General features: G+C 45.0%; 2 protein-coding genes across 3 annotated transcripts in view; one reads left to right on the top strand and one right to left on the bottom strand.

Moving 5' to 3' along the window:
- Nucleotides 1-6,381, top strand: part of hdac1 (histone deacetylase 1) — a 49,221-nt gene extending 42,840 nt beyond the window's left edge. For both annotated transcript variants that reach the window (XM_087976657.1, XM_087976656.1), the window contains exons 13-14: nucleotides 4,240-4,297; nucleotides 5,667-6,381. In XM_087976657.1, the coding sequence (XP_087832783.1) occupies nucleotides 4,240-4,297; nucleotides 5,667-5,703 (95 nt within the window). In that variant the 3' untranslated portion in view covers nucleotides 5,704-6,381. The remainder of the gene's footprint in view (nucleotides 1-4,239; nucleotides 4,298-5,666) is intronic.
- Nucleotides 6,382-20,544: 14,163 nt separating this feature from the next.
- marcksl1b (MARCKS-like 1b) lies at nucleotides 20,545-23,738 on the bottom strand. The gene is made up of 2 exons (XM_043717197.2): nucleotides 23,410-23,738; nucleotides 20,545-21,896 (listed from the first exon to the last, which is right to left on the bottom strand). Exons 1-2 carry the CDS (start codon nucleotides 23,476-23,478, stop codon nucleotides 21,303-21,305), a joined length of 663 nt encoding a protein of 220 aa, XP_043573132.1. The 5' UTR covers nucleotides 23,479-23,738; the 3' UTR covers nucleotides 20,545-21,302.
- Between the last annotated feature and the right edge of the window lie 1,834 nt (nucleotides 23,739-25,572).

Here is a 25,572-nt window from a genome sequence, read left to right as displayed (position 1 = left end):
AAGTGGCTTGAAGTGTATATACTTCAATGCAAGAAGTATACGAAATAAGGTCGGTGAACTTGCAGCGTGGGTTGGTACCTGGGATTTCGATGTTGTGGCTATTACGGAGACATGGGTAGAACAGGGACAGGATTGGCTGTTGCAGGTTCCAGGGTTTAAATGTTTTAGTAGGGTCAGAGGTGGGGGTAAAAGAGGGGGAGGTGTGGCATTGCTTGTCAAAGATCGTATTACAGGGGTGGAAAGGACAATGGATGAAAACTCGCCATCTGAGGTAGTTTGGGCTGAGGTTAGGAATAGGAAAGGTGAGGTCACCCTGTTAGGCGTTTTTTACAGGCCTAATAGTCCTAGAAACGTAGAAGAAAGGATTGCGAGGATGATTCAGGAGAAGAGTGAAAGTAATAGGGTGGTTGTTATGGGGGACTTTAACTTTCCTGATATTGATTGGGAAAGCTATAGCTCTAGTTCGTTAGATGGGTCGGTGTTTGTCCAATGTGTGCAGGAGGGTTTCCTGACACAATATGTAGATAGGCCAACAAGAGGTGAGGCCATACTGGATTTGGTTCTAGGTAACGAACCAGGTCAGGTGTTCGAATTAGACGTAGGTGAGCACTTTGGGGACAGTGACCACAATTCGGTGACTTTTACTCTAGTGATGGAGAGGGATAAGTGTGCACTGCAGGGCAAGAGTTATAGCTGGGGGCAGAGAAATTATGATGCGGTGAGGCATGACTTAGGATGCGTGGCTTGGAAAAGTCTTCAAGGCAAGGGCGTAATTGATATGTGGAGCTTGTTCAAGGAGCAACTATTGAGTATCCTTGATAAGTATGTACCTGTCAGGCACGGAGGAAAGGGTCGTGTGAGGGAGCCGTGGTTTAATAAGGAATTGGAATCCCATGTTAAATGGAAGAGGGCTGCCTATGTAAAGATGAGGCGTGAAGGTTCAATTGGGGCGATTGAGAGTTATAAGGTAGCCAGGAAGGACCTGAAGAGAGAGCTAAGAGCAGCAAGGAGGGGACATGAAAGGTCCTTAGTTGGTAGGATTAGGGAAAACCCTAAGGTTTTCTATAGGTATGAGGAGAAAGTGAGGTCTGCAGATGCTGGAGATCAGAGATGGAAATGTGTTGCTGGAAAAGCGCAGCAGGTCAGGCAGCATCTAGGGAACAGGAGAATCGACGTTTCGGGCATTAGCCCTTCCTGAAGAAGGGCTAATGCCCGAAACGTCGATTCTCCTGTTCCCTAGATGCTGCCTGACCTGCTGCGCCTTTCTATAGGTATGTCAGGAATAAAAGAATGACTAGGGTAGGAATAGGTCCAGTCAAGGATAGTAGTGGGAAGTTGCGTGTGGAGGCTGAAGAGATTGGGGAGACACTGAATGAATACTTTTCGTCAGTATTCACTCAGGAACAGGACATTGTTGCCGATGTGAATACTGAGTCACAATTAAGTAGAATGAATGGCTTTGAGGTATGTAGGGAAGAGGTGTTGGAAATTCTGGAAAGGGTGAAAATAGATAAGTCCCCTGGGCCTGATGGCATTTATCCTAGGATTCTCTGGGAAGCAAGGGAGGAGATTGCAGAGCCATTGGCCTTGATTTTTATGTCCTCGTTATCTACAGGAGTAGTGCCAGAAGACTGGAGGCTAGCAAATGTGGTTCCCTTGTTCAAGAAGGGGAGTAGGGATAACCCTAGTAACTATAGGCCAGTGAGTCTCACTTCTGTTGTGGGCAAAGTCTTAGAGAGAATTGTAAGGGATCGGATTTATGAACATCTGGATAGGAATAATGTGATCAAGGATAGTCAGCATGGTTTTGTGAAGGGCAGGTCGTGCCTCACAAACCTTATTGAATTCTTTGAGAAGGTGACTAAGGAGGTGGACGAGGGGAAAGCGGTAGATGTGGTGTATATGGATTTTAGTAAGGCGTTTGATAAGGTTCCCCATGGTAGGCTACTGCAAAAGATACGGAGGTATGGCATTGAGGGTGAGTTGGAGGTTTGGATTAGGAATTGGCTGGCTGGAAGAAGACAGAGGGTAGTAGTTGATGGTAAAGGTTCATCTTGGAGTGCCGTTACTAGCGGTGTTCCGCAAGGATCTGTTTTGGGACCATTGCTGTTTGTCATTTTTATAAATGACCTGGAGGAGGGGCTAGAAGGTTGGGTGAGCAAGTTTGCGAATGATACGAAAGTCGGAGGAGTTGTTGACAGTGAGGAAGGATGTGGCAGGTTACAGCGGGATATAGATAAGCTGCAGAACTGGGCAGAAAGGTGGCAAATGGAGTTCAAGGTAGCTAAGTGTGAGGTGATTCACTTTGGTAAGAGTAACAAAAAGATGGGGTACTGGGCTAATGGTCGGATACTTGGTAGTGTGGATGAGCAGAGGGATCTTGGTGTCCATGTACACAGATCTCTGAAAGTTGCCACCCAGGTAAATAGTGCGGTGAAGAAGGCATATGGCGTACTGGATTTTATTGGTAGAGGAATTGAGTTCGAGTCCTGAGATCATGTTGCAGTTGTATAAGACTCTGGTGCGACAGCATCTGGAGTATTGTGTGCAGTTTTGGTCGCCATACTATAGGAAGGATGTGGAGGCACTGGAACGGGTGCAGAGGAGGTTTACCAGGATGTTGCCTGGTATGGTAGGAAGATCGTATGAGGAAAGGCTGAGGCACTTGGGGTTGTTTTCATTGGAGAAAAGAAGGTTTAGAGGTGACTTGATAGAGGTGTACAAGATGATTAGGGGTTTAGATAGGGTTGACCGTGAGAACCTTTTTCCACATATGGAGTCAGCTATTACGAGGGGGCATAGCTTTAAATTAAGGGGTGGTAGGTATAGGACAGATGTTAGGGGTAGATTCTTTACTCAGCGAGTCGTGAGTTCATGGAATGCCCTGCCAGTAGCAGTGGTGGACTCTCCCTCTTTATGGGCATTTAAGCGGGCATTGGATAGGCATATGGAGGATAGTGGGCTAGTGTAGGTTAGGTGGGCTTGGATCGGTGCAACATAGAGGGCCAATACTGCACTGTATTCTTCTATGTTCTTAATGTGCACATCTTTGGACTGTGGGAGGAAACTGCTGCCCTCTGAAGAAACCCAAGCAGACACTGGCAGAACTCATGCACAGTCACTGGAGAGTGGAATTGAAGCCAGGTCCCTGGCACTAGGAGGCAGCATTCCAGTTGATCAAGAGTCGACATGACCAATGTAAAAACATACACTCAGTAATGCAGGGTGTACACATCACTGTTATACCTTATTTACAGCAATCATCTCTTAAGTCTTAGTTCAACTTTGCCTTAAATAAAAATTGCCCACAGAGAGCTTTTCTCGCTCACATCCTCAACTGACTACTTAAACATTGTTGAGATTGTCATAATACCGTAAACTTCCGGTATTTGAAGTATTTAATTTTTTGCGAGTTTATTGAGAGTGCCAGTTCATAAGGTGCTAGTTAAAACAAAGTTTGCTGTACTCAACCTTGGTGAAAAAATTGAAAGCAATTTGTTTTAATTAGCTCCTCTCCCTCTAAGCCAATAAAACACTGAAATTTTCAACTAAAACCCATGAGACACTAACTCTATCCCATTCTCAGGAACATTGTGTTGCTAACATGGGGGAGCAGAATATTGGTACCTCTTGTGAAGGCACACAATAACTTCAAACCATGGGCTATATTTTGTACTGTCTCCCCTCACTTGGGAATCTTCTCCCCCACCTCATCTGGTGTCCCCTCATCCCACCAATGAATCCATTTCGAAATCGCACATGCACACAGTACTGTATTAGCACGCAATATTGCATGTACTCTACATGGTGTTTTGTTTGGTCCTGTGTGCATATCTGTTCCTGAATTGCTGCAAATGCTTAGATTAGATTAGATTACAGTATGGAAACAGGCCCTTCGGCCCAACAAGTCCACACCGACCCGCCGAAGCGAAACCCACCCACACCCCTACATTTACCCCTTACCTAACACTATGGGCAATTTAGTATGGCCAATTCACCTGACCCTGCACATCTTTGGACTGTGGGAGGAAACCGGAGCACCCGGAGGAAACCCACGCAGACACGGGGAGAACGTGCAAACTCCACACAGTCAGTCGCCTGAGGCGGGAATTGAACCCGGGTCTCTGGCGCTGTGAGGCAGCAGTGCTAACCACTGTGCCACCGTGCCGCCCACATGTTGGCCTCAGTTTGACAGCTCATTTCCAGATTAAGTCATTATGAAATGTTTCTGTTTTCTAGATGGGAAAGAGGAAGAAAAGGCCAAAGATGGTGTTCCAGAGAAATTAGAAACTAAAGGGTATGATTTTTATCTGTTTAAAATATTAGTTTTTTAAAGCCTTAAACTACTTCTCCTCGTTTCCCTTATTGGCTTCTTTTGTTCTATTAGTTGTCTTTTGTCGGCCCTCCAAATCGTATCTTGTGATAAATCACCTTTCCTATACCAACTTGTGTTTTTTTATCTTTTTGCACCGTATACCTTTTCCTCCTCCTCTGTGTTCCTTGGCAGTTGGGAGATACTGACTGATATCTGCCTGTTTGTCCTCTCGCTCCCTCTCGCTCCCTCTCGCTCCCTCTCGCTCCCTCTCGCTCCCTCGCGCTCCCTCGCGCTCCCTCGCGCTCCCTCGCGCTCCCTCTCGCTCCCTCGCGCTCCCTCGCGCTCCCTCGCGCTCCCTCGCGCTCCCTCGCGCTCCCTCGCGCTCCCTCGCGCTCCCTCGCGCTCCCTCGCGCGCGCACTCCCCCTCGCGCGCACTCTCACTCCCCTCCTGTATGCTATCTCACTCACTTTCTGGACCTCCCTCGTTTTTGTATGCACTGTTTCTCTTGCGTTTTCCGTACCTTCTCTCTGACTTGCTTGTTCTTTAGCTGTTCTCTATATCTTGTATTCAGAACTTCTAATCCACACTCTGAATTTTAAACCTCCTAATAATCAGGAAATTTGTCTATTTGTGTAAGGGGGTAAAATTGCTTTGTTTCTGTGTGAGGAAGTGGTAGTAATAAGGATTTTGAACCCTGGTGGAGTTGGGGAGTTAGGATGGTTGTGTGCTTATTTTGGGCCAGTTCAGTTAATAGAACATGCTCAGTTATGGGCTCCATCTTTGAGGTGTCAAATAAGATACTTTATAATTTATGGAAATTATTCTAAGTATCGTACAGTCAAGAATTGCTATAGATTTCCAAACTTAATATTGTGCATAAAATGAGCCAAAATTTATCAAGAACGTTATAATTGTATTTTTAAAATGGCCCAATTGTTTACTTCTGTGGCATTTGACTGTTTACGGTTTGTTCTCCTACCTTCATGGTTAAGCAGGTAGCTGGCAGTTGTATGCTCCTGGAAAGTGGTTACTGCATGTGTTAGATTGGGCAGCAGTATAAATATTCACATCACCTTTCCAGCAGGGGAAAACTGGGCTCGAATTGGATGGATTGTGTGGAATACACTCCTGCAAGAAGGAAGCAAGCATTGGGCTTCAGCACTTAAGTGGATTAGAGTAAGATTCCTAGATTGGAGGAGATATCAAAATGTTGCCCCATTAATCACCCAAAGAATATGTTCTGATCGGTCTATGGTATTAATGGTTTACATGGACTAGTGTAATTGTAATCTCTCAATTCTAATGTGAATTTTTGTGCAACTCACCAATTTGATATGCTTTACTCTCTAGAGTTAAGGTGGAAGAGACAAAACCAAGCAATGCATAAGTCAAGACGGAAACCTATTGGCTCCATTTTCTTCGCAGCATGGTTACTGTAGCGTAGCATCATTAGTTGACCCTAGAAATGCTTATTTTTTTACAACGTACAATGGACCATGTAATTTATTTGTAAACACAGTTTTGACCTTGGAAGTTGTTTAATCTGTGCTCCAAAAGATGTTAAATTGTTAAGTGAAGTTGACTAAGGAGTTGTTAAACCTTTCTTGTATTTTCCAGTGTAAACAAATGGCATTTTTGACTCCTGGTTGCTTGGGCAGTCTTTTTGCTAAACACAGCACTCTTCAGTCAACCCTTGAAAGTTGTTGAAAATGACAACGTGGCTTCCATCTTTACTGTCCCATAATGGACCATTTGTATTTCTGTGAAAATACTGAGAATCATGTAACCCTCCCATGTTCAAGGTAGTAATCGGATGTGTGAGATGGATATTCTATTAATTTTTTTTATATATTATAAACTGGATAAAATCAGTTGACTTGTATACTTAGACTCCTTAAGGGAATGTTTTCCATTTTTAAAAAAAACCTTTATAGTAAAACTCTTATTGCCCAACTGAAACATGGGTTGGATGTGTGTGGGTTTTTTATTCTTGCTATGTGTGAATTAAGTTTACTTCATGACCTTTTTGACCAAAACTTAATTAAAATATTCAGTCAAAATGTGACTTGTGCTGTTCTCTAAGCTTGGATTTACAATTTTTGAAACAGTTCCACTAGTTTGTCTTTAAGCTACCAAATATGTCATGGGAATCTGCCACAAGTGAACATACTAGAGTTTGGGAGCTAACTGAGGTTTACTGAAGTGACACTATTAGGTTTTTGATGACCGAGCAAAGCAGGGATGCTGACGGCTGTGCTTATTGGAAATGGAGTTTCAAGAGAATTGCATCATCATTTCCACATTCTAATGATATTCCATTGATGAGGTCAACTTGACTAGGAGCTGTCATTGGTACAACAGTAGGCACTCATTCAACATAGTCATACAGCACAGAAACAGACCCTTTGGTCCTACTCAGTCGGGCCGACCAGACATCCCAATCTGACCGAGATCTGTTTGCCAGCATTTGGCTCATAATGCCTCTCAATCCCTTGTATTCATATAACCACCCTGATGCCTTTTAAATATTATAATTATACTTGCCTCCATCATTTCCTCTGCCAGCTAGCTCCATACTGTGTAGCATGGCAGCTACCATAGTAAGCCAGTGTTTAATTACACTTCCTACAGCTAGTCATACAGCTTTGTTATATGTTACAGCTTTTATTTATTACAGCTAAATATTTGTTACAGCTTTTAATAATTAACTCATCAGGATAATTCATAGGACAGCAAAATGGAAAGAATATCACTCAGTACTTCCTAGGATTTTCTGGAAATTGCTGCAGAATAGAGGGATCTGATCTCTCATTCTGACCTGAATGTAACTGGTGCTAGTAGTGTGTGGAACAAGAGGAGTTCTGCTCTTCAGCACTGTATCCTTTTGATGAGCGGCCAGATAGCCTGAAGAGCAGAAGAGAGTGTGGATGCAGATCCTTGACTGCCAGCTGCAGCAAACCATAGGTAAGAGCGCACTCATACTAGATCTGAGAGCTGGAGGGGTTAAATCAGAGGTGTACGACATAGCTATAACCCCGTTCCATGCAATGGCCTCGAGTGATAAGGTGGCCACGAACACATTATAGACCTTGCAGTCTGGTAGATCATGTCCTTTACAAACAACCTGCTCCAAGGTGTGTTCCCAAATGTGTTTGAAAAATTTGTTGACCTGCTACAAATAAATGATTGCTTATTCTCACCCGTGGGAGAATGCAGAGCCCCGAATGAGTGAAACAGCGTTTTATGCAACCACAAGAGATGTTTAACCTCTTGTTGAAATTTGAATTTGTGGCATTTGCAGCAACTGCATGTCAAAATATTTGAGTAATTACACAATACTAAAAAGAGAAAAGTTAAAACGTCTTTAGTTTTGCACTTATAGGGGTGATGATGCAAGAGACTGATTTGAAGGGACATCAGTTTAGACAGCATGAGAACATTGATTAGGTTATATTATATTAAGTTGTATTAATATTAGGTTATATTGGTTCTGTGATGCAGCAAGAAGAGTTGACTGTTAACGGTTGAGACTGTGCACTAATGTAGCTTCCATCATAAAGGAATGGGTTACACTAACCTGGAACAGATGATCTTAAATTAGTTTCTGCTATAACTTGGTACAGTCTGGAATGCTCAAGATTTCCAAAAGCAGAGTCCCATCTAATGGTACATACACTTTTTTTTGTGGCTTGAAGGTCTGGGCTGGTTGAGCCCACATGGCTTGTTGCCCACTGTGGAATGCTCAACAGGATGTGTTTGATATGGTTCAGCAGTCTCTGCGATGTATGTTGTACAGACCTGGCATCTCACTGGCACTGCACCTGGTGTCACGTTAGTGTGCTGGACAAAGTGGGTTTTTTTGTCTTGACGGCAGCATCACATTAGTGATGAAGACCACCTGAGAGATTACTGTGTTGTACCAGCATGAAACAGCTCACTTTCACCTGTTCAAATTTCTGAGACGAGACAGCTCCCCCTTCCAGGGTCCTCTGATGTAGACTGGGTACCACTCAGCGTTAAAGTTGGTGGACATGAGCCTTTTGTGAGTTTTTGAGATATATAGTGAGTGATGTTGGGTAATGTTTGCTGTGCCCTGTCCCAGCATCAAGCTTCCATTGAAAGTAGATGGCATAGGTCCTATTCACAAGTTTGATCTTAGACCGTAAGAAATAGGAAAAGGAGTCAGCCTCTTGGCCTGCAAGCCTGCTCTACCATTGGATAGGATCGTGGCTGATCCTGTTGTGGTAATAGAACCCTGTTTTATGTATGTAGAAGGTGTTTGTGCATAGTGTGTGCTTTTCATGACAAAATGTTCAAAAAAATCTGTCAATTTGCTGCATTTCCCAGACTGTGCTTTGACCAATCAGAATCTACCTGGTTTGGGAGTTGAAGATTGGCAGCATTTCCAAACCAATGTTGGCCTAGCCAGAAAATGGTGTCCCTTTTCTCCAAGCCTGTATTTCAGTCCCTAATGAGCAAAATGAAAAGCTTTGATTTCTTGCTTCCTTTTAGCAAGGTTAAAGTTTTGGCCTATTGGTATAATTTGTGCTTTGTGGAATAATTATTGACTGGTAATTTCCAAACAGCAATAATTTAATTTCAGGAAAAATTTGCTGCTGCTTTAGGTAATTACCAAGAGCCATAGAGTCATACAGCAGAGAGAGAAAATGAGGGCTGCAGCTGTTGGAGTTTAGAGCTGAGAGTGTGGTGCTGGAAAAGCACAGCAGGTCAGGCAGCATCAGAGGAGGAGGAGAGTCAACATTTCACGCATAAAGCCCTTCATCAGGAATTTGGGGGTGTGTGAAAGAAGGGAGCTGAGGTAAATAGGAGGATGGGCATGAGGGTGAGGTACCTGGAAAAGTGACAGGTAGATGCAGGTGGGGGGGGGGGGGGGGGGATGGTGATGGTGATAGGTCAGAGCAGAGGATGGAGCAGATAGGTGGGAAAGAGAATGGACAGGTAGGACAGTTCAAGAGGGCGGTGCAGAGTTGGAGGATTAGATCTGGGATGAGGTGGGGGAGGGGAGATGAGGAAACTGGTGAAATGGACATTGATGCCATGTGGTTGGAGGGTCCCTAGGTGGAAGATGAGGTGTTCTTACTCCAGCGGTCGGGTGGCCCAGGACAAGCATGTCCTTGGAGGAGCGGGAAGGGGAGTTGAAATGGTTGGCCACAGGGTGGTGGGATTGTTTGTTGGGTGTGTCCCAGAGATGTTCATTCAGCATAGAAATAAGCCCTTTGACACACCATGTCTATGCTGACCAGCAAGGACTAAACAGCACAAATCATATATACCTGCACTTGGTCCACAGCCTACTGTGCCCTGGTAAATAAAGTACTTAGAGTCATAGAGATGTACAGCATTGAAACAGATCCTTCGGTCCAAACCATCCATGCCGACCAGATATCCCAACCCAATCTAGTCCCACCTGCCAGCACTTGGCACATATCCCTCCAAACCCTTCCTATTCATATACCCACCCAAATACCTCTTAAATGTTGCAATTGTACCAGCCTCCACCACATCCTCTGGCAGCTCATTCCATACACATACCACCCTCTGCGTGAAAACGTTGCCCCTTAGGTCTCTTTTATACCTTTCCCCTCTCATCCTAAACCTATACCCTCTAGTTCTGGACTCCCAAACCCCAGGGAAAAGACTTTGCCTATTTATCCTATCCATGTCCGTCATAATTTTGTAAACCTCTATAAGGTCACCCCTCAGCCTCCGAAGCTCCAGGGAAAACAGCCCCAGCCTGTTCAGCCTCTCCCTGTAGCTCAGATCCTCCAACCCTGGCAACATCCTTGTAAATCTTTTCTGAACCCTTTCAAGTTTCACAACATCTTTCCATAGGAAAAGGGCCTCTTGCTGAGATATTTGTATCATCGATAGTCAAGGGTGAGGTGCTGGAAGACTGGAGGTTGGCAAACGTGGTGCCACTGTTTAAGAAGGGTGGTAAGGACAAGCCAGGGAACTATAGACCAAAGAGCCTGACCTCGGTGGTGGGCAAGCTGTTGGAGGGAATCCTGAGGGACAGGATGTACATGTATTTGGAAAGGCAAGGACTGATTCGGGATAGTCAACATGGCTTTGTGCATGGGAAATCATGTCTCACAAACTTGATTGAGTTTTTTGATGAAGTAACAAAGAAGATTGATGAGGGCAGAGCAGTAGATGTGATCTATATGGACTTCAGTAAGGCGTTCGACAAGGTTCCCCATAGGAGACTGATTAGCAAGGTTAGATCTCTTGGAATACAGGGAGAACTAGCCATTTGGATACAGAATTGGCTCAAAGGTAGAAGACAGAGTGGTGGTGGAGGGTTGTTTTTCAGACTGGAGGCCTGTGACCAGTGGAGTGTCACAAGGATCAGTGCTGGGCCCTCTACTTTTTGTCATTTACATAAATGATTTGGATGCGAGCATAAGAGGTACAGTTAGTAAGTTTGCAGATGACACCAAAATTGGAGATGTAGTGGACAGCGAAGAGGGTTACCTCAGATTACAACAGGATCTTGACCAGATGGGCCAATGGGCTGAGAAGTGGCAGATGGAGTTTAATTCAGTAAATGCGAGGTGCTGCATTTTGGGAAAGCAAATCTTAGGAGGACTTATACATTTAATGGTAAGGTCCTAGGGAGTGTTGCTGAACAAAGAGACCTTGGAGTGCAGGTTCATAGCTCCTTGAAAGTAGAGTCGCAGGTAGATAGGGTAGTGAAGAAGGCGTTTGGTATGCTTTCCTTTATTGGTCAGAGTATTGAGTACAGGAGTTGGGAGGTCATGTTGCGGCTTATTCAGATGAATCTTAAATGTTGCAGAAGATCACCCCACAACCCTCTCGTTCCCTATTTCTACCACATTCTGACCCTGAATTCTCACTACTGTTAAAAGAATCCCACTTACCTGCAAGTAGCTGCGAGCTGCTTACGTTTGCCAGACTGTCTAACGGTTTTAAATTAGCCTTCCCCTAATTTAGACACCACTTCTGCGCTATCCTTAGCAATTTCCATGATGACTTTGAAACTTAAGAGTTATGGTCACTATCCCCAAAATGTAGACCTTCTGAAACTTCAAACACTTGACTGATCTCATTCCAAGGACTAGGTCCGGAACTGCCCCATCTCTAGTCGGACTATCTACCTCCTGGCACCAAAAAAACCTCATGAATGTGTTTTAAAAGTTCTAGGGTGTAGGTTTGCTTGCTGAGCTGTAGGTTGATATCCAGACGTTTCATTACCTGTCTAAGTATCATCATCAGTGGCAACCTCCAAGTGAAGCGAAGCTGTTGTCTCCTGTTTTCTATTTATACGTTTGTCCTGGATGGGGTTCCTGGGGTTTGTAGTGATGTCATTTCCTATTTGTTTTCTGAGGGGTTGATAGATGGTATCTAGATCTATGTGTTTGTTTATGGCGTTGTGGTTGGAGTGCCAGGCCTCTAGGAATTCTCTGGCATGTCTTTGCTTAGCCTGTCCCAGGATAGATGTCCCAGTCGAAATGGTGGTTTTTTTCATCTGTGTGTAGGGCTACGAGGGAGAGAGGGTCTGTCTTTTTGTGGCTAGCTGGTGTTCGTGTATCCTGGTGACTAACTTTCTTCCTGTTTGTCCTACGTAGTGTTTGTGGCAGTCCTTGCATGGAATTTTGTAGATGACATTTTTTCCATGGGTTGTACTGGGTCTTTTAAGTTTTTTAGCTTTTGTTTGAGTGGGTTGGTGGGTTTGTGTGCTACCAGGATTCCAAGGGTCTTAGTAGTCTGGCTGTCATTTCTGTAACTACTTTGATGTATGGTAAGGTGGTTAGGGTTTCTGGCTGTGTTTGATCTGCTTGTCGTGGTTTGTTCTTGAGGAATCTGCGGACTGTATTTTTTGAGTATCCGTTCTTCTGGAATACGTTGTATAGGTGGTTCTTCTGTGTTTTCCGAAGTTGGTCTGTGCTGCAGTGTGTGGTGGCTCGTTGGAATAGTGTTCTGATACAGCTTCATTTGTGTGTGTTGGGATGGTTGCTGGTGTAGTTAAGTATTTGGTCAGTGTTTGTCGGTTTTCTGTATACGCAGGTTTATAGTTTGTAGTTCTCCGTTGTCCTACCTTTCGACTGTGACATCTGTTGTCGGTTTCTTCCTCTTTGGTGAACTTTATGCCTGTGAGGGTGTTGTTGATTATGTTAAATATCTCTTCTATCTTGTTTCGTTTTTGTGATGACAAAGGTGTCATCTACGTAGCGGACCCAGATTTTTGGTTTGATGATTGGTAAGGCTGTTTGTTCTAGCCTTTGCATTACCACTTCTGCTATGAATCCTGATAGTGGAGATCCCATGGGTGTGCCGTTGGTTTGTTTGTAGATTATGTTGAAGGTGAAATGGGTGGTGAGGCACAGGCCCACTAGCTTCATGATGTTTTCGTTGGTAATGTGATTGATGGTGGTTGGGGTGTGTGTGATGGTCTCTTCTAAAAGTGTGGTAAGTGTTTCCTTTGCCAGGTCGATGTTGATGGAGGTGAACAGTGCTGTTACGTCAAATGAGATCATTGTTTCGTCTTCCTGTATTTTGGTGTTTTTGATGATCTTTAGGAATTCCTGGGTGGAGTGGATGGAGTGCTGTGACTCTTCTACTAGGTATTTCAGTCTTGCGTGTAGTTCTTTGGCCAGTCTGTAAATTGGTGTTCCGGGTAGTGAGACTATGGGTCTGAGGGGGACTCCTGGTTTATGGATTTTTGGTCGTCCGTAGAATCGTGGGGTGTTGGTCCCGTCTGCTAAAAGTTCTAAATTTTAAAATTAGGTTTTTTTTCTAATCTCTACCCAGATGGCCTCATTTGAAGACACCCACGCCCCCATTACTGCATTGGTCTCCTTTATCAAGAATATAATGACCCAACCCTTCTTACATACTCTCTCTCCTCCTCCAACCACCACCACCATCACATCTGGCATATTGAGCTGTTAGTCCTGTCTGTCCTTCAGGGTAAAAACAATGACTGCAGATACTGGAAACCAGATTCTGGATTAGAGTGGTGCTGGAAAAGCACAGCAGTTCAGGCAGCATCCAAGGAGCAGGAAAATCGACATTTCGGGCAAAAGCCCTTCATCAGGAATAGAGGCAGAGTGTCTGAAGGGTGGAGAGATAAATAAGAGGAGGGTGGGGGTGGGGGTAGGGAGAAAGTAGCATAGAGTACAATGGGTGAATGGGAGTGGGGATGGAGGTGATAGGTCAGAGAGGAGGGTGGAGTGGATAGGTGGAAAGGAAGATAGGCAGGTAGGACAAGTCATGTGGACAGTGCTGAGCTGGAAGTTTGGAACTGGGGTGAGGTGGGGGAAGGGGAAATGAGGAAACTGTTGAAGTCCACATTGATGCCCTGGGGTTGAAGTGTTCCGAGGCAGAAGATGAGGTGTTCTTCCTCCAGGCGTCAGGTAGTGATGGAGCGGCGGTGAAGGAGGTCCAGGACCTGCATGTTCTCGGCTGAGTGGAAAGGGGAGTTAAAATGTTGAGCCACAGGGTTGTGTGGTTGATTGGTGCAGGTATCCCAGAGATGCTGCCTGAACTGCTGTGCTTTTCCAGCACCATTCTAATCCTGTCTGTCCTTCAACCGTGTCTCAGCAATTGATCAATGCTTTAAATTCATCGACTTGACCTGTCAATTTCCTTCGTTAAAATAGATAAGTTTAGCTGGGGCACGTTGGCTCAGTGGTCAGCACTGCTGCCTCACAGCACTAGGGTCCCAAGTTCAATTCCAGCCTCGGGTGACTGTGTGGAGTGTGCACATTCTCCCCGTGTCTGCGTGGGATTCCTCCCACAGTCCAAAGATGTGCAGGTTAGGTGAATTGGCCATGGTAAAATATAGGGAATGGGTCTCAGTGGGTTGCTTTTCGGAGAGTCAGTGTGGACTTGTTGGCCTGAAGGGCCTGTTTCCACACTGTAGGGAATCCAATCTTTCCAAACCTCCTATTGCCTTATCCTGTCCATGTCTTCAACTACTGGACTGTCCTAGCATTCTTTCTACATCTGATTGGACCTTGGTCCCCACTTTACAACTATTCTGTGCCCCATTGCCCTAGCAAATCCCTTTAAAACCTTCCCAACAGCATGTGCAAACCTCCCAGCAAGGAAATTCAATTCATTCTAATTGAGGTGCAACCCATCCAGCTTGTACAGCTCCTACCTACCCCAGAACCTGTCCCAATGTTCAAAGCATATCAAGCACTCCCTCATATACTATCCCTTTAGCCATGTATTCATCTGAACCTCTTATTCCTATATTTGGTATTGGATGGTACTGAAAGTAATATGGAGATTACAGCCTTAATAATCTCCCTTTTAATCTACGACAGAACTCTTTCGATTCCTGTCACAGGACTTCATTTCTTCTTTAGCTAATGCTGTTGGTACTGACTTACTATGACACTGTTCACCATCCCCCTTCATAATGGCCTGCAGCAGCTCTGAGACATCCCTGACCCTGGTACCAGGAGGCAACATATCATTCAAGCTCCACAGAGCTGTGTGTCAGTACTGCTTACAATTGAGTTCCCATCACTAAAACTCTCCCAGTCCATCCCCTCCCCTGCTGTGCTGCAGTGCCAGTAAAGGTGCCACTAACTTGGCTCTTGCTGCTTTCCCCTGAGACACCATTATCCCCAATAGTATCCAACACGGTTTGTCTGTTTTGAGAGAGTGATGGCCATGGGGACTCCTGTACTGTCTATCCACACTTACTATCCTTTATGGTGGTCACCCAATGCTTTTCTGTTTCTGTGGCCCTTACTGATGGGGTGGCCAGCTCAAAAAACACACTATCCGCAACATCCTCAGCATCGTGGATGCTCCATGGCGAGTCTACCCACAGCTCCATGTGGAGCCACTCCATGCGGTCAATCAGAATCTGCAGCTGAACACACTTCGAGTCTCCTTGGTGAGCATTTCTTTAACATGAGTAGCTGACCAGCTGGAGTTCTGAAGTGTTTTTTTGTCTCTAACGTAGTACTGCGTCTGGCCACTGGGTGGTGCTGAAAGGCCATTGTTGAACGATCCATGATCAAAGGGTTACACTTTATTTGATTGACGGATATAATTTCATGTGACCCATTTTAATTTTTAAGTTTTCATGAAGCTAACTTCAAATATACTATCTTAATCGTTTTCCAGAGATCATTTATACTTAAGGGGGAAAGAAATTGGTTAATATTATGCCTTATCACAATTTCAGAGCATTCCAAAATTCTTCGCAGTCTGCTCCAAAGCAATGCTTTTTGAAATGTAATTGCTCAGGCAAATACAGAGCGAGGGGCAGACAGCACGGTCAAACAACCAGCCGACGCAATGGAGGGCGTGGGGATCCTTATCTAACTTGGTGACAGCTTCAAGGGGAACTCTTGAACAACAACCCAGAGAAATCTCACGCTCCCTTTATACTGTAATGACTGTTTATATTGACTAGTCATTGAGATGCTGGCTCTTCTGGGAGCAGTATTTTCTGTGTTACACTGAAATGGCGACTGGGGCTATGTGGAGATAATGTATTTCAATGTAAACTGTTTTTGAGTGTTGTTATATTTCCAAACTCTTATGCCTGTAGATAGATTTTTTTATTACAGTTAATGGGGATATGGACGTGGCCTCTCTTTTAGCATTTGAAAGAAAAGGTTCTTTAATACATCAATGCAATAAATCTAGTAAATATTTACCTGTCACTGTTCTATTCAGTCCACAGTGAAGGATTCGTCCGAGCACATGGCAAGACATTTTCATGAAATTTGAACAAAACGAATTGTTTAATATATGGTAAATAAGGGGAATGTAGTGTTTATTTCACGCTCTCATTGTAGTCCCCATTTTCACAATCCTTCCCATTGCATTAAGCTGGTCCCAGACTTTCCCTGAGTGATTGTTCCGCACCATGTGCTTGGAGGAACAGCATGCTCTGAGTGTGGTATTATCATAACCCCCACGGTCAGCAGGTTCCAGACACTTCCTTACATAAGGAAGTGACTATTTCTGTCCCATAAATCATCAGAGGATTGTATTGAGCATGTTTCACCCCATCCAGGGGCCATCTTTGAAAGGACCAGGTAGGATTTATGTCTTGTAAGTGTGTTTGTTGCCATTTATTTTCCATTTCAGATTGTTTTGTTAGTCCCTGAATGAGAATATGCGTGTCCTTTAGCCCCTCTTCACACTGAAGTATCTCTGCATCATTGGGAAGGGTATGGATTGTCCACTGTTGGTCACTGTTTGGTGCTGAAACCTCCCTCTGGCCAACTGTCCGGGGTGAGGATGTTTTTCACCAATGTTTCTTCAAACCTCAAAACTGCTTTGGAATCTTTCGGGCTCAGATGAAAATGAGTGAACTGGCCTGAGATGGGAAATGGTCTTCTGATTCTATTGCTGGATGTTAACCCAGAAAGATCCAGGTAATTAGATTACTTAGTGTGGAAACAGGCCCTTCGGCCCAACAAGTCCACACCCACCCGCCGAAGCGCAACCCACCCAGACCCATTCCCCTACATTTATTCCTTCACCTAACACTACGGGCAATTTAGCATGGCCAATTCACCTAATGTGCACATTTTGGACTGTGGGACAAAACCGGTGCACCCGGAGGAAACTCACGCAGACAATGTGCAAACTCCACACAGTCACCTGAGGCAGGAATTGAACCCGGGTCTCTGGTGCTGTGAGGCAGCAGTGCTAACTACTGTGCCACCATGCCGCCCATGTGCTGGGGATTTGGTTTCGAATCCCAACATAGCAGATGGTGGATTTTTAATCCAGTACTTGGAAATGAGTGTCTAGTGGTGACCGTGAATCCATTGTCTTGATTGTCCAGTAAAACCCAGCTGAGTCACTCATGTCCTGTAGGGAAGGAAACTGCCATCCTTACCTGGCCTGGCCTACCCCTGACTCCAGGCCCACAGCAATGCGGCTGACTCTTAACTGCCCTCTGGTTAACTAGGGATGGGCAATAAATGATGGCCTAATTTGTTCCAGGGCACCACGATTATTTCTTATGGAACTCTATTTCACCAGGTTATGATTACACTCAGCAGCTGCACTTTGAAGCACTTTTTGGGGATGTGCTCATCACAGAAAGTACATTCGTTTTGTGATACCTCATTCTTCAAGAAAATAAGGAAATGGCACAGTAACTAGAGCTGGTTTTGAAACAGTTTCTACCCTTCTGTTGTTAAAATACTGAATGGACTCAAACTCTTAACATTCACCTGTATCAGTGTTTTGTTCTTGCCGCTGTTTACCGATTATTTACTGACCTGCCTGTATTGTTCGCAGGATGGAGCTTTTCACTCTGCCTCGGTACATGTGACAATAAATTCAATTCAGCACTGAATCATTTAATAATTACAACTGGGGATTTTATTATTAAATATCTTGATTCAATTGCAGCTCACACTCTTGTATGTCATCTCAATGCTTCAATAAAATGCTTGGAATCACGTTTAAAACGGAGTTGTTGAACCCTCAAAGCAAAACAGAAATTCCTGGCTGCATCTGCGAAGAGAAAGTAGATTTAAAAGTCGCAAATGCCGAGGGTCACTGGACTCTCCAGCTCCTCGGAAGCTGCCTGACCTGCTATGCTTTTCTGACTGACTCTCCAGCATCTACAGTCCTCACTTCCTCAGTTACCACCAGACCTGGTGAGTTTCTCCAGGAGTTTCAGTATCTGCAGTTTTTGTTATATTTGAGTGTTGGACTCACTCCTGCATTAATTGCTACTCCACATTGTGGTGCCAGGTTTAATCTGCCCAGTTCACCAGGAGTGAGTTTCTTTACCATTGGCAACCAGTCAGCCCTGTTGGTTGTGTACATTTTGCTGATCTTCAGTAGATAAGATTATGTATAAATTTGGGTCTGACAGTCTGGGCTCAAGTGGCATCTGCTCCAGAGGTGTGCCACTATCATGTCTGAACAGGCTGATCAGTAAAAATACCTACAACTTGTCAGTGGAGTAATTATTGAGTTTGCAGGAGGTCAAGGAAATTAGTTGGGAGGGATTAACAACTTTTTATACTGTTCAGATACATACTACCAACACAGGAGTGGCCAAGTACAAAAGCTACTACAGTTTCTACAATGCTAAAGAGCTATTTTTCAGTTCATGGGGAGTTATTCCAGCAATAAAATCAGAACAATCTGGAACAGTTGAACAAGTCTGATTACATCTGTGGATGCAGACAGTTAACAGGTTAATTGAGCTTACACTCATTAGTTTAGAATGCCAAACACTAGACTTCTCCCCACAAAACTCCAAAAGAGCAGTTATTTTAAAAGCCATATTCTAGTTAGGGTTTTACATCAAATTGAAATCACGTGTGCAAAGCTGTCCAGAAGTTTTGGCTGTCAAATATTCTACTTTAGTAGGAGTTGCATCATGTCAAGCAACTGGAAAGAGATCACATTGGATGCCCACATTAGAAAGTCACACCAAGAAGGATAGCTATGCTGGAAGTGATAGCAGCACAGATTCAATGGCTCCACCATTGTGAACCTTTGCAATTCTCTATCTTAGGGAACTATGGCTGTTTGTTCAAGGAAGTGAGTAACTTTTTGGATACTAATGGAACCAAGGGAGGAGAGATGGAGATAAAAGAGAATCAAATATAGGCCATTCAGCCCCTTGAGTCAACTGTTGACTGCCATCTCTCACACCAGTCATCAGAGCAGCCAACTCTATAGCCAAGGGATCTTGGAATTATTGAGGCGTTCAGAAATTGCTTCTACTTCTCCCAATCCATTAACTACCCAAACCAAATCCAGAAGGAATTTCTAGCATTTACCAAAATGTACCACTGCAGATGGCAACATGTTAACATAAGCATTGCTTCTTTTTGATGTTAAAAATGTTTCCAAAGATTTAACATTTTTGCCAATATTGGCCTGGCCTTTACTCCCAGCTGCTTTTGTGTCACTGACCAATACCCCTGCCACGTTCTGTATTACACATGATAACAACTTGGACCTACCTTTTTAGCCATCTAAATCACATCCTTCATTTGGTTTGTCAAGTGGGGATTCTGAGCAATTACCTTATACCTACCCATGTTGAGCGAATGGTTTAGCTGTCCTCCAATTTAGTTGATCTGTAATACAAAAGTGGAAAACATCCCCCACTTATCAATACCCAGCCAACAGAGCACCTCTAACCCAGAGTGGTTTGTTAAATTGTCCAGGTGGTTAGAGTTTTATAAAAAGATTAATATTCAAAATTAGGAAAACTTAAGTCCCATGCCAAATCACTGGTTAACTGACTTAGCTGAGTTGAATTATTTGTGTTTTTGCAATCCGTTTGTAGATTCCCAGGACTGGAGTAGATCAGATTCCTCTATTGATCTGATCCCAGAGCAATCAGTAGCAACATTAATGTAGACATGGGTGACCCAGTACCTGCTTAAATAAGTCGCCAGCAGCAACTCAGATCAGCAGTGATCGTTTGGATGATGATGATGACTATCAAATAGGAATATTCACAACTTCAGTCAATTCTTGAAGATTAAATCAAAGAATGAAATTGAAGACCCAATACATGCAAACAGGGAAAAGCTGCACACTTTTTTGAAAAATTCCAATAACATAATAAAGCTGCCTTGACTTCAGGTCCCATACTTCAAAGCTTGATTCAAACTGGAAGAAGAAATGAATGATCGAGAACTAAAGGGGCAGTGACAAATTAAAAATAAAAAGAACCCCCAATGTGATTACAGAGCACAATCTTAAAACATAAGGATACACAAGTAGGGATTTATTGCTTGGTTTCAAAGGTTTGTTGGGAATTTGGTGTTGAGGCTAATTAAAACCACTGAAGGTCATGGCCAAGGAGGATCATGTGACCAGATATCCTCATCCTGTTGTCTATTCAAACAATACTCGCCAAGAATCAAGTTTTCTTCAAAATCCTTGATTATTTGCAGATGTAGTGATGTCAATGGCTGCAGCACAAACAATGATTCCTCTATTTTGTTTATTAGTTACTTTTAAAACTGTACAATTACCACAATGAAGAGTGACAAATGAAACATGGAAATCTATTTCCAATCTTTGACCAACTTAAAATCAATATAAACGGCCTACGTTCAAAAGCCCTATTTGTGAATGACCTCCTTCCTGAAATATGTCTACACCCCTCACAGGTTATAGAAGATGCATCATGTAAACTGCCTTGGACTGGGGGAAGACGTTCAAATAGTCGCTCAAATCCAACTTATTGTAGTAAGGGAAAGTTGAATTACACTTGAACAGTCCACAGGTGAAATTTATTTTCCCTTTTAATGTTACAATAGTTATACCACCTTAAAAGTTAGCAATAAAAAATTGCAAATCAATTTGGCCAAAGTTTTATTTACAGGACAAAAAAAACCAGCAAAAAACATCACATTTAAAACTCTTTGCACTCCCCCTCAAAAAAAATTAATGGGAACACAGTATACTTAAAATTTCATAGTGTTGTAGTCAGACTGTAAAACTACAAAAAAAAATCTAGAAGCTTCGATCAAAACTGCTGTTTTCCTAAAAAGCACAAAAATGTCTCAAATTGGGAAACAAAGCAGGACTGCAAATGCTAATGAATTGATGAAAAGGGATTCTCCAAAAGTGTCAGTCAAACCCAGGTCCAGTTAGAATGTCAATGTTCTCAGATCGTGTGACTAAAAGGATTAATGCCACGTGTAGACAATTGAAGGAATTCAGCATTGGCCAGGTTACATCCTCTCATTTCTTCAGTAAACTTAAAATTTTAAAATCCCAAAACTGGGGAAGTGGATATTTATTGCACCCAAGCTGTTCCCAGGAAAATACATTTTAAAATTCAAAAGGTGAAAAAAGATAAAACTTTAATACTGAGACAATTTGAAGACTAAAGTTGGCTGAACAGATCTAGCAACAAAAGAAGTGGGCTGTGTGCATGTCCGTGATTAGGGTCGACTGCTTGAAGGGACAAATTGGTCTCATGTGAACACGTGGCACAGAGTAAGTTTGTAAACAGTTTCAGTGTTACTCTTCCTTTTCCTCAGCTGGTGCAGGTGTTGAACTAGGCTCTTCACTCTCTGCTGGTTTTGTAGGTTCCTCAGTTGCTTCCTGCTTGACTTCTTCTCCTGAAGTCTGTTGTTGTTCCTCCTTTGCAGGGACTGTCTCCTCAGTCTGAGACTCTTCATTATTTGCTTTGGTTTCTTGTCCCTCAGAAGCACTGGCTTCTGCCGGTTTCTCCTCCTTCACCTCCTCCACAGCACTCTCTTTCGCTTCACTGCTGCTTGCTTTTGTCTCTTCTACTGCTTTGCTTTCGGCTTTATCTTCAGTGGGGCTGTTTTCAGCTGCCTCAGGTTTCTTGGTTTTCTTGAAGGACATTTTACCAAGCTTAAAGGATTTGAAAGACAGGGTCTTTTTCTTCTTCTTCTTGGGAGTCTCAGTGGTTTCAGTTTTAGTAGCTTCCCCCTCAGCGGGTGGTGCTGGTTCAATGGCATCGCCTGAGCCTTCAGCTGCTTCCTTCAATCCCTCGGTGGCCCCACGTCCATTCGCTGGAACTGCAGCCGCTTCTCCATCGGCTTTAGTTGGAGACACGTCACCATTGGTCTTCACGTGGCCATTTTCCTGTAATGAGATGGGCACGTGGATAAGAGTGAGTATTGAGGAGGAGGAGGAGGAGAAGTGCTCACTTTTCTATTTACACTCATTCACTGACACACCCCAATTCAAAACAAAAAAGGCATATACAGCCAGGTCACCAACACCACCCAGTGTACAACCAGTGCCTGGGCACTGAGCACAGCGTCCCGACCTCTGGGTCAGGAGTTCCCACCAGCACCACCCCAGGTCTGTAACAGCATGTGGGAACAGGTGGATTGGAAAATCTTTCAAAATATCAGCTCCCAGTCTGAGCTGGGCTCAGTAAATATTGGGACAAAATCAGATCAAAACAGTCATCAGAAGAACAGCCCTGGGGAAAGTACCAAAAAAACCCAAGTAGCAATTCGAAACTGGATTGTGTAATTTGCTAAAGGAGGGAGGACTTTCGCCAGATGCCCAGGGGAGTTTCCCCCCAGAATGTGTCCAATGTGAGAGCTGGGGCTGTGTTGAGTTGTTTATTCCTCGTACAGAGTGAAGGAAGCTCCAACCTTCCCCTGAGCGGGGGGCACTGCTCACATTCACTGGGTGAGGGGCTCCCTGCATCCCTCTGGCTCCCACCCCCGGGGTAGGTTGGGGGGGGGGGGGGGGGGGGAGGAAAGGGGTGGGGGAGGGAGAGACTGCGCTCAGGCCCCGCACTACCGCCCACTACCCACAGGCGGCGCTCCCGTCCTTCGGCGCAACGACCGCCCGAATGTTCCACCAGAATGCCGGCCGCTCGGCCCCTGGGCTGGGGGCTAGTATCACCCAACTCAAGGACCCGCCCATTTCTCGACGATCAGCGAAACCCCCAGTAAATTCGGGCGCGATTCGGGGCGGCTCTTTGTTCTTCGCCCCCACCCCGGGGACACCCCTTCCCCACGACACCCCCTCCCCGGACCCCCACCCTCGGACACCCCCTCAGATCCCCACCCACGGAGCACCCCCCCCCCCCGACCATCCACGACACCCCTACCCCCGGGGCACCCACTGGTGAACAGAGCCAGAGATGAACATTGTAGTCCCAGGCAAAATAAATAAAACCATCACAAAAATAACATTTAAACACAAGAAACGGCGGAGGGGCAATGGTCCCGGGTTTACCCCCCCCCCCCCCCGGGGCTGGGGGTTTGAGATTCGAAGCTTCTGCATTCACCCGAAACGCTGCCCCAGAATGTTTCCATGGTGAATAGCTCTGGGAACAGTGTAACCCTGGTCAAGTCCCACAAAAGGGGGATCCTTCTTTTAAAAAATCCCATCATAAACCCACATCAACCTTTTCCAATATTCCGCCCCCTCCCCGCTGTTGAACCCCAAACCCCAGTCTCCCGCTTTTGTGAAAAGCGCAGAAGGTGGATTTGAAATTCCAAGGTTGTATCAAGACTGCACCCCCCCCCCCCACACACACACACACACACACACACACATACCCCTGTCGCTACAAGACCATCCCAGTTCATTTCTAAATTAAACCCTTCACACAAGAGCATTAAAATCCTACCTGGCCGTTGGATTTGCCAGCTACTCCAGTGGTGTCTTCTGGCTTTGGTTTGGTCAGTGTGCTCCCCATGTTGAATACGGTCTCTCTCTCTCGCACACACACACACCCGACTCAAACAAAGGCAACTAGCGCCGACTCGATGCACGAACTCAGAGACACAGGTTTCTAAGCAGCAACCTGTGCACAGGCAAAACCACACTCAGCTCACAACAAGCATCGAGAGGGCAGACTCCAACAAAGCCTTTTTTTTTCTTAAATTCTCTGCTGTCCCCACAGCGGAACCTTCTCTCTGTCTCCCTGCGACCGCTCAGCAAGTCCCCATCTACAGAAATGAACTGCGTAAAACCGTCCCTCTATCTAACATGCACCAACGCCCCAACAGATAAAGGAGGTGGGGAAAGAGACTCGGTAACACCGCCGTGTCCAATCGGAACCCAGAGGGGGAAGGCACCAGCATCAAACAATAGAAAAAATCCCCAGGCAAAGTTCTCCCCCACTCCAATCCAAAAACCCCCCAATTTGCCCGGGGGGTAAGGGGGAAACACAGTCAACGGAGTTGGATCATGTTTTTAAAACAGTGAAAGATTTTAAGCTGGTACTTTTTAAAAAGCTGGAAACGAACAAAGATGAAGCCGGGGAGAGAGAGAGAGAGAGAGACGCGGATGTGTATTTGGAGGATGAGGTTTGATTGACAGGGGGCTGACAGACACCAAGAATTTGCAGCTTGCTCCCAGTGAAATAATTTATTTGGGATTTCATGCTCGGCAGTTTTGTGTTATTTTACACGCGGTCTCACAGATGCCAATGACCATTACTGACAATCTGGGTTGGGATATTCATGTGCTCTGCCTTCTCTCCATCCCCCCACACTACCCCATACACACACTCTCTCTCTCTCTCTCTGTCCTGACATTGTGTCTGAACTGAGCCCTGTACCCCCATCCTGTCACTGCCATCGGTGAATATTTGCCTTCGATCCGAGTTATTTTCCTGACTGCTTTATTTCCCCGGGAACACTGCATTGAGGGTAACTCTCAGTTTCAGCAGACCAATGTGACTGCTTTCTCAAACCCCGGGAGATTTCCTCCAACAATGCCCTGTTAGTGGGGACTGGTTGTGGAAGGGATTGTCGGGTTAGAAGCGACAGACTGTTTTGTTTCGGTGTTGGAGTGTTTGCGATGTTTTGTTGAAGACATTGAGCGGAGCTTGGACTTGGTTCACTCTGTCCTTGTCAATGTGCTTTGTCCAGGGAGCAGTATCTCCAAGATTCTGCTGCACGGTCAGGAGCCGGCGCTGGGCTGCCCCGGTCCAGCTTTATTCATATTTCATGGAGACGGTCGGATCTGTTTGCTTTAAAGCCACGTTGGAGAAGTCAGTGGATTCCTTCTGTTTGTGTGAGGGTGGGGGGAGGGAAGGGGAGGGGTGCACTTCTCTGGTAATCCTGTTCTCCAGCTCCCTTTAATTACCCAGACAAGGGTCCAGCCCCTCACTGGCGGAGAGTGAGTGATTCTCCACCCCTACTGCCCCAGTGCGACACCCCGCTCAATGGCTGCCTCTGGGCACATTCAAGGCTCAGATGGGTTTAACCGACAGGAATTGTGATTCAGAGAGAGTCTTTAATCAGCTCTGCTGTAAGTGTAACACTTCATGAGATTGATTGAGTCCGGTGCTGAGGACACACGTGTTCCAGGAGCCCAGCTCAAACACAAAGACATTGCTGGAGAAACTCAGCAGATCTGGCAGCATCTCAGAGAAAAGCAGAGACTGGTGACCCTTCGTCAGAACCAGAGCTACTCTCCTTTCAATTGGACTTTAAACTCTCTCCCAATTCTGAAGATGTGCACATTCCCAGGGCGCTATGTGAATTCTGACCGCTGGTTCCTAACTGGCCCTGGGCTACCTGAAGGCGGGGATTTGTTCGCTGAACCTCGGCGCCTTCCCTGAGCCTGCTCCTCTCTCAGAGACTCGGATGAACCACTTGTGACCAGCTGCCTGGCGTGCCTCACTCTTTGATCATTACCCCCGCTGCAGGAGCTCGGAGCGTGCTCCAACATTAAAGGCTCTGTCTAAATGCTCCTCAAGTTGTTGTTGGAAGTAAGAGCAATGCCCTAACGAGATTTCAAACAGCAGTGAGATAATTGTGTACCGAAACAAACCACAAGC

The sequence above is a fragment of the Chiloscyllium plagiosum genome, unplaced genomic scaffold, assembly GCF_037043375.1.
Source record: "Chiloscyllium plagiosum isolate Xiang-an unplaced genomic scaffold, Cpla_swu_hap1 HiC_scaffold_30, whole genome shotgun sequence".
In the NCBI taxonomy this organism is placed as follows: Eukaryota; Metazoa; Chordata; class Chondrichthyes; order Orectolobiformes; family Hemiscylliidae; genus Chiloscyllium; species Chiloscyllium plagiosum.
The sequence above is the reverse complement of the archived record's forward strand: the minus strand, read 5'-3'. Positions and strand labels throughout refer to the sequence as shown.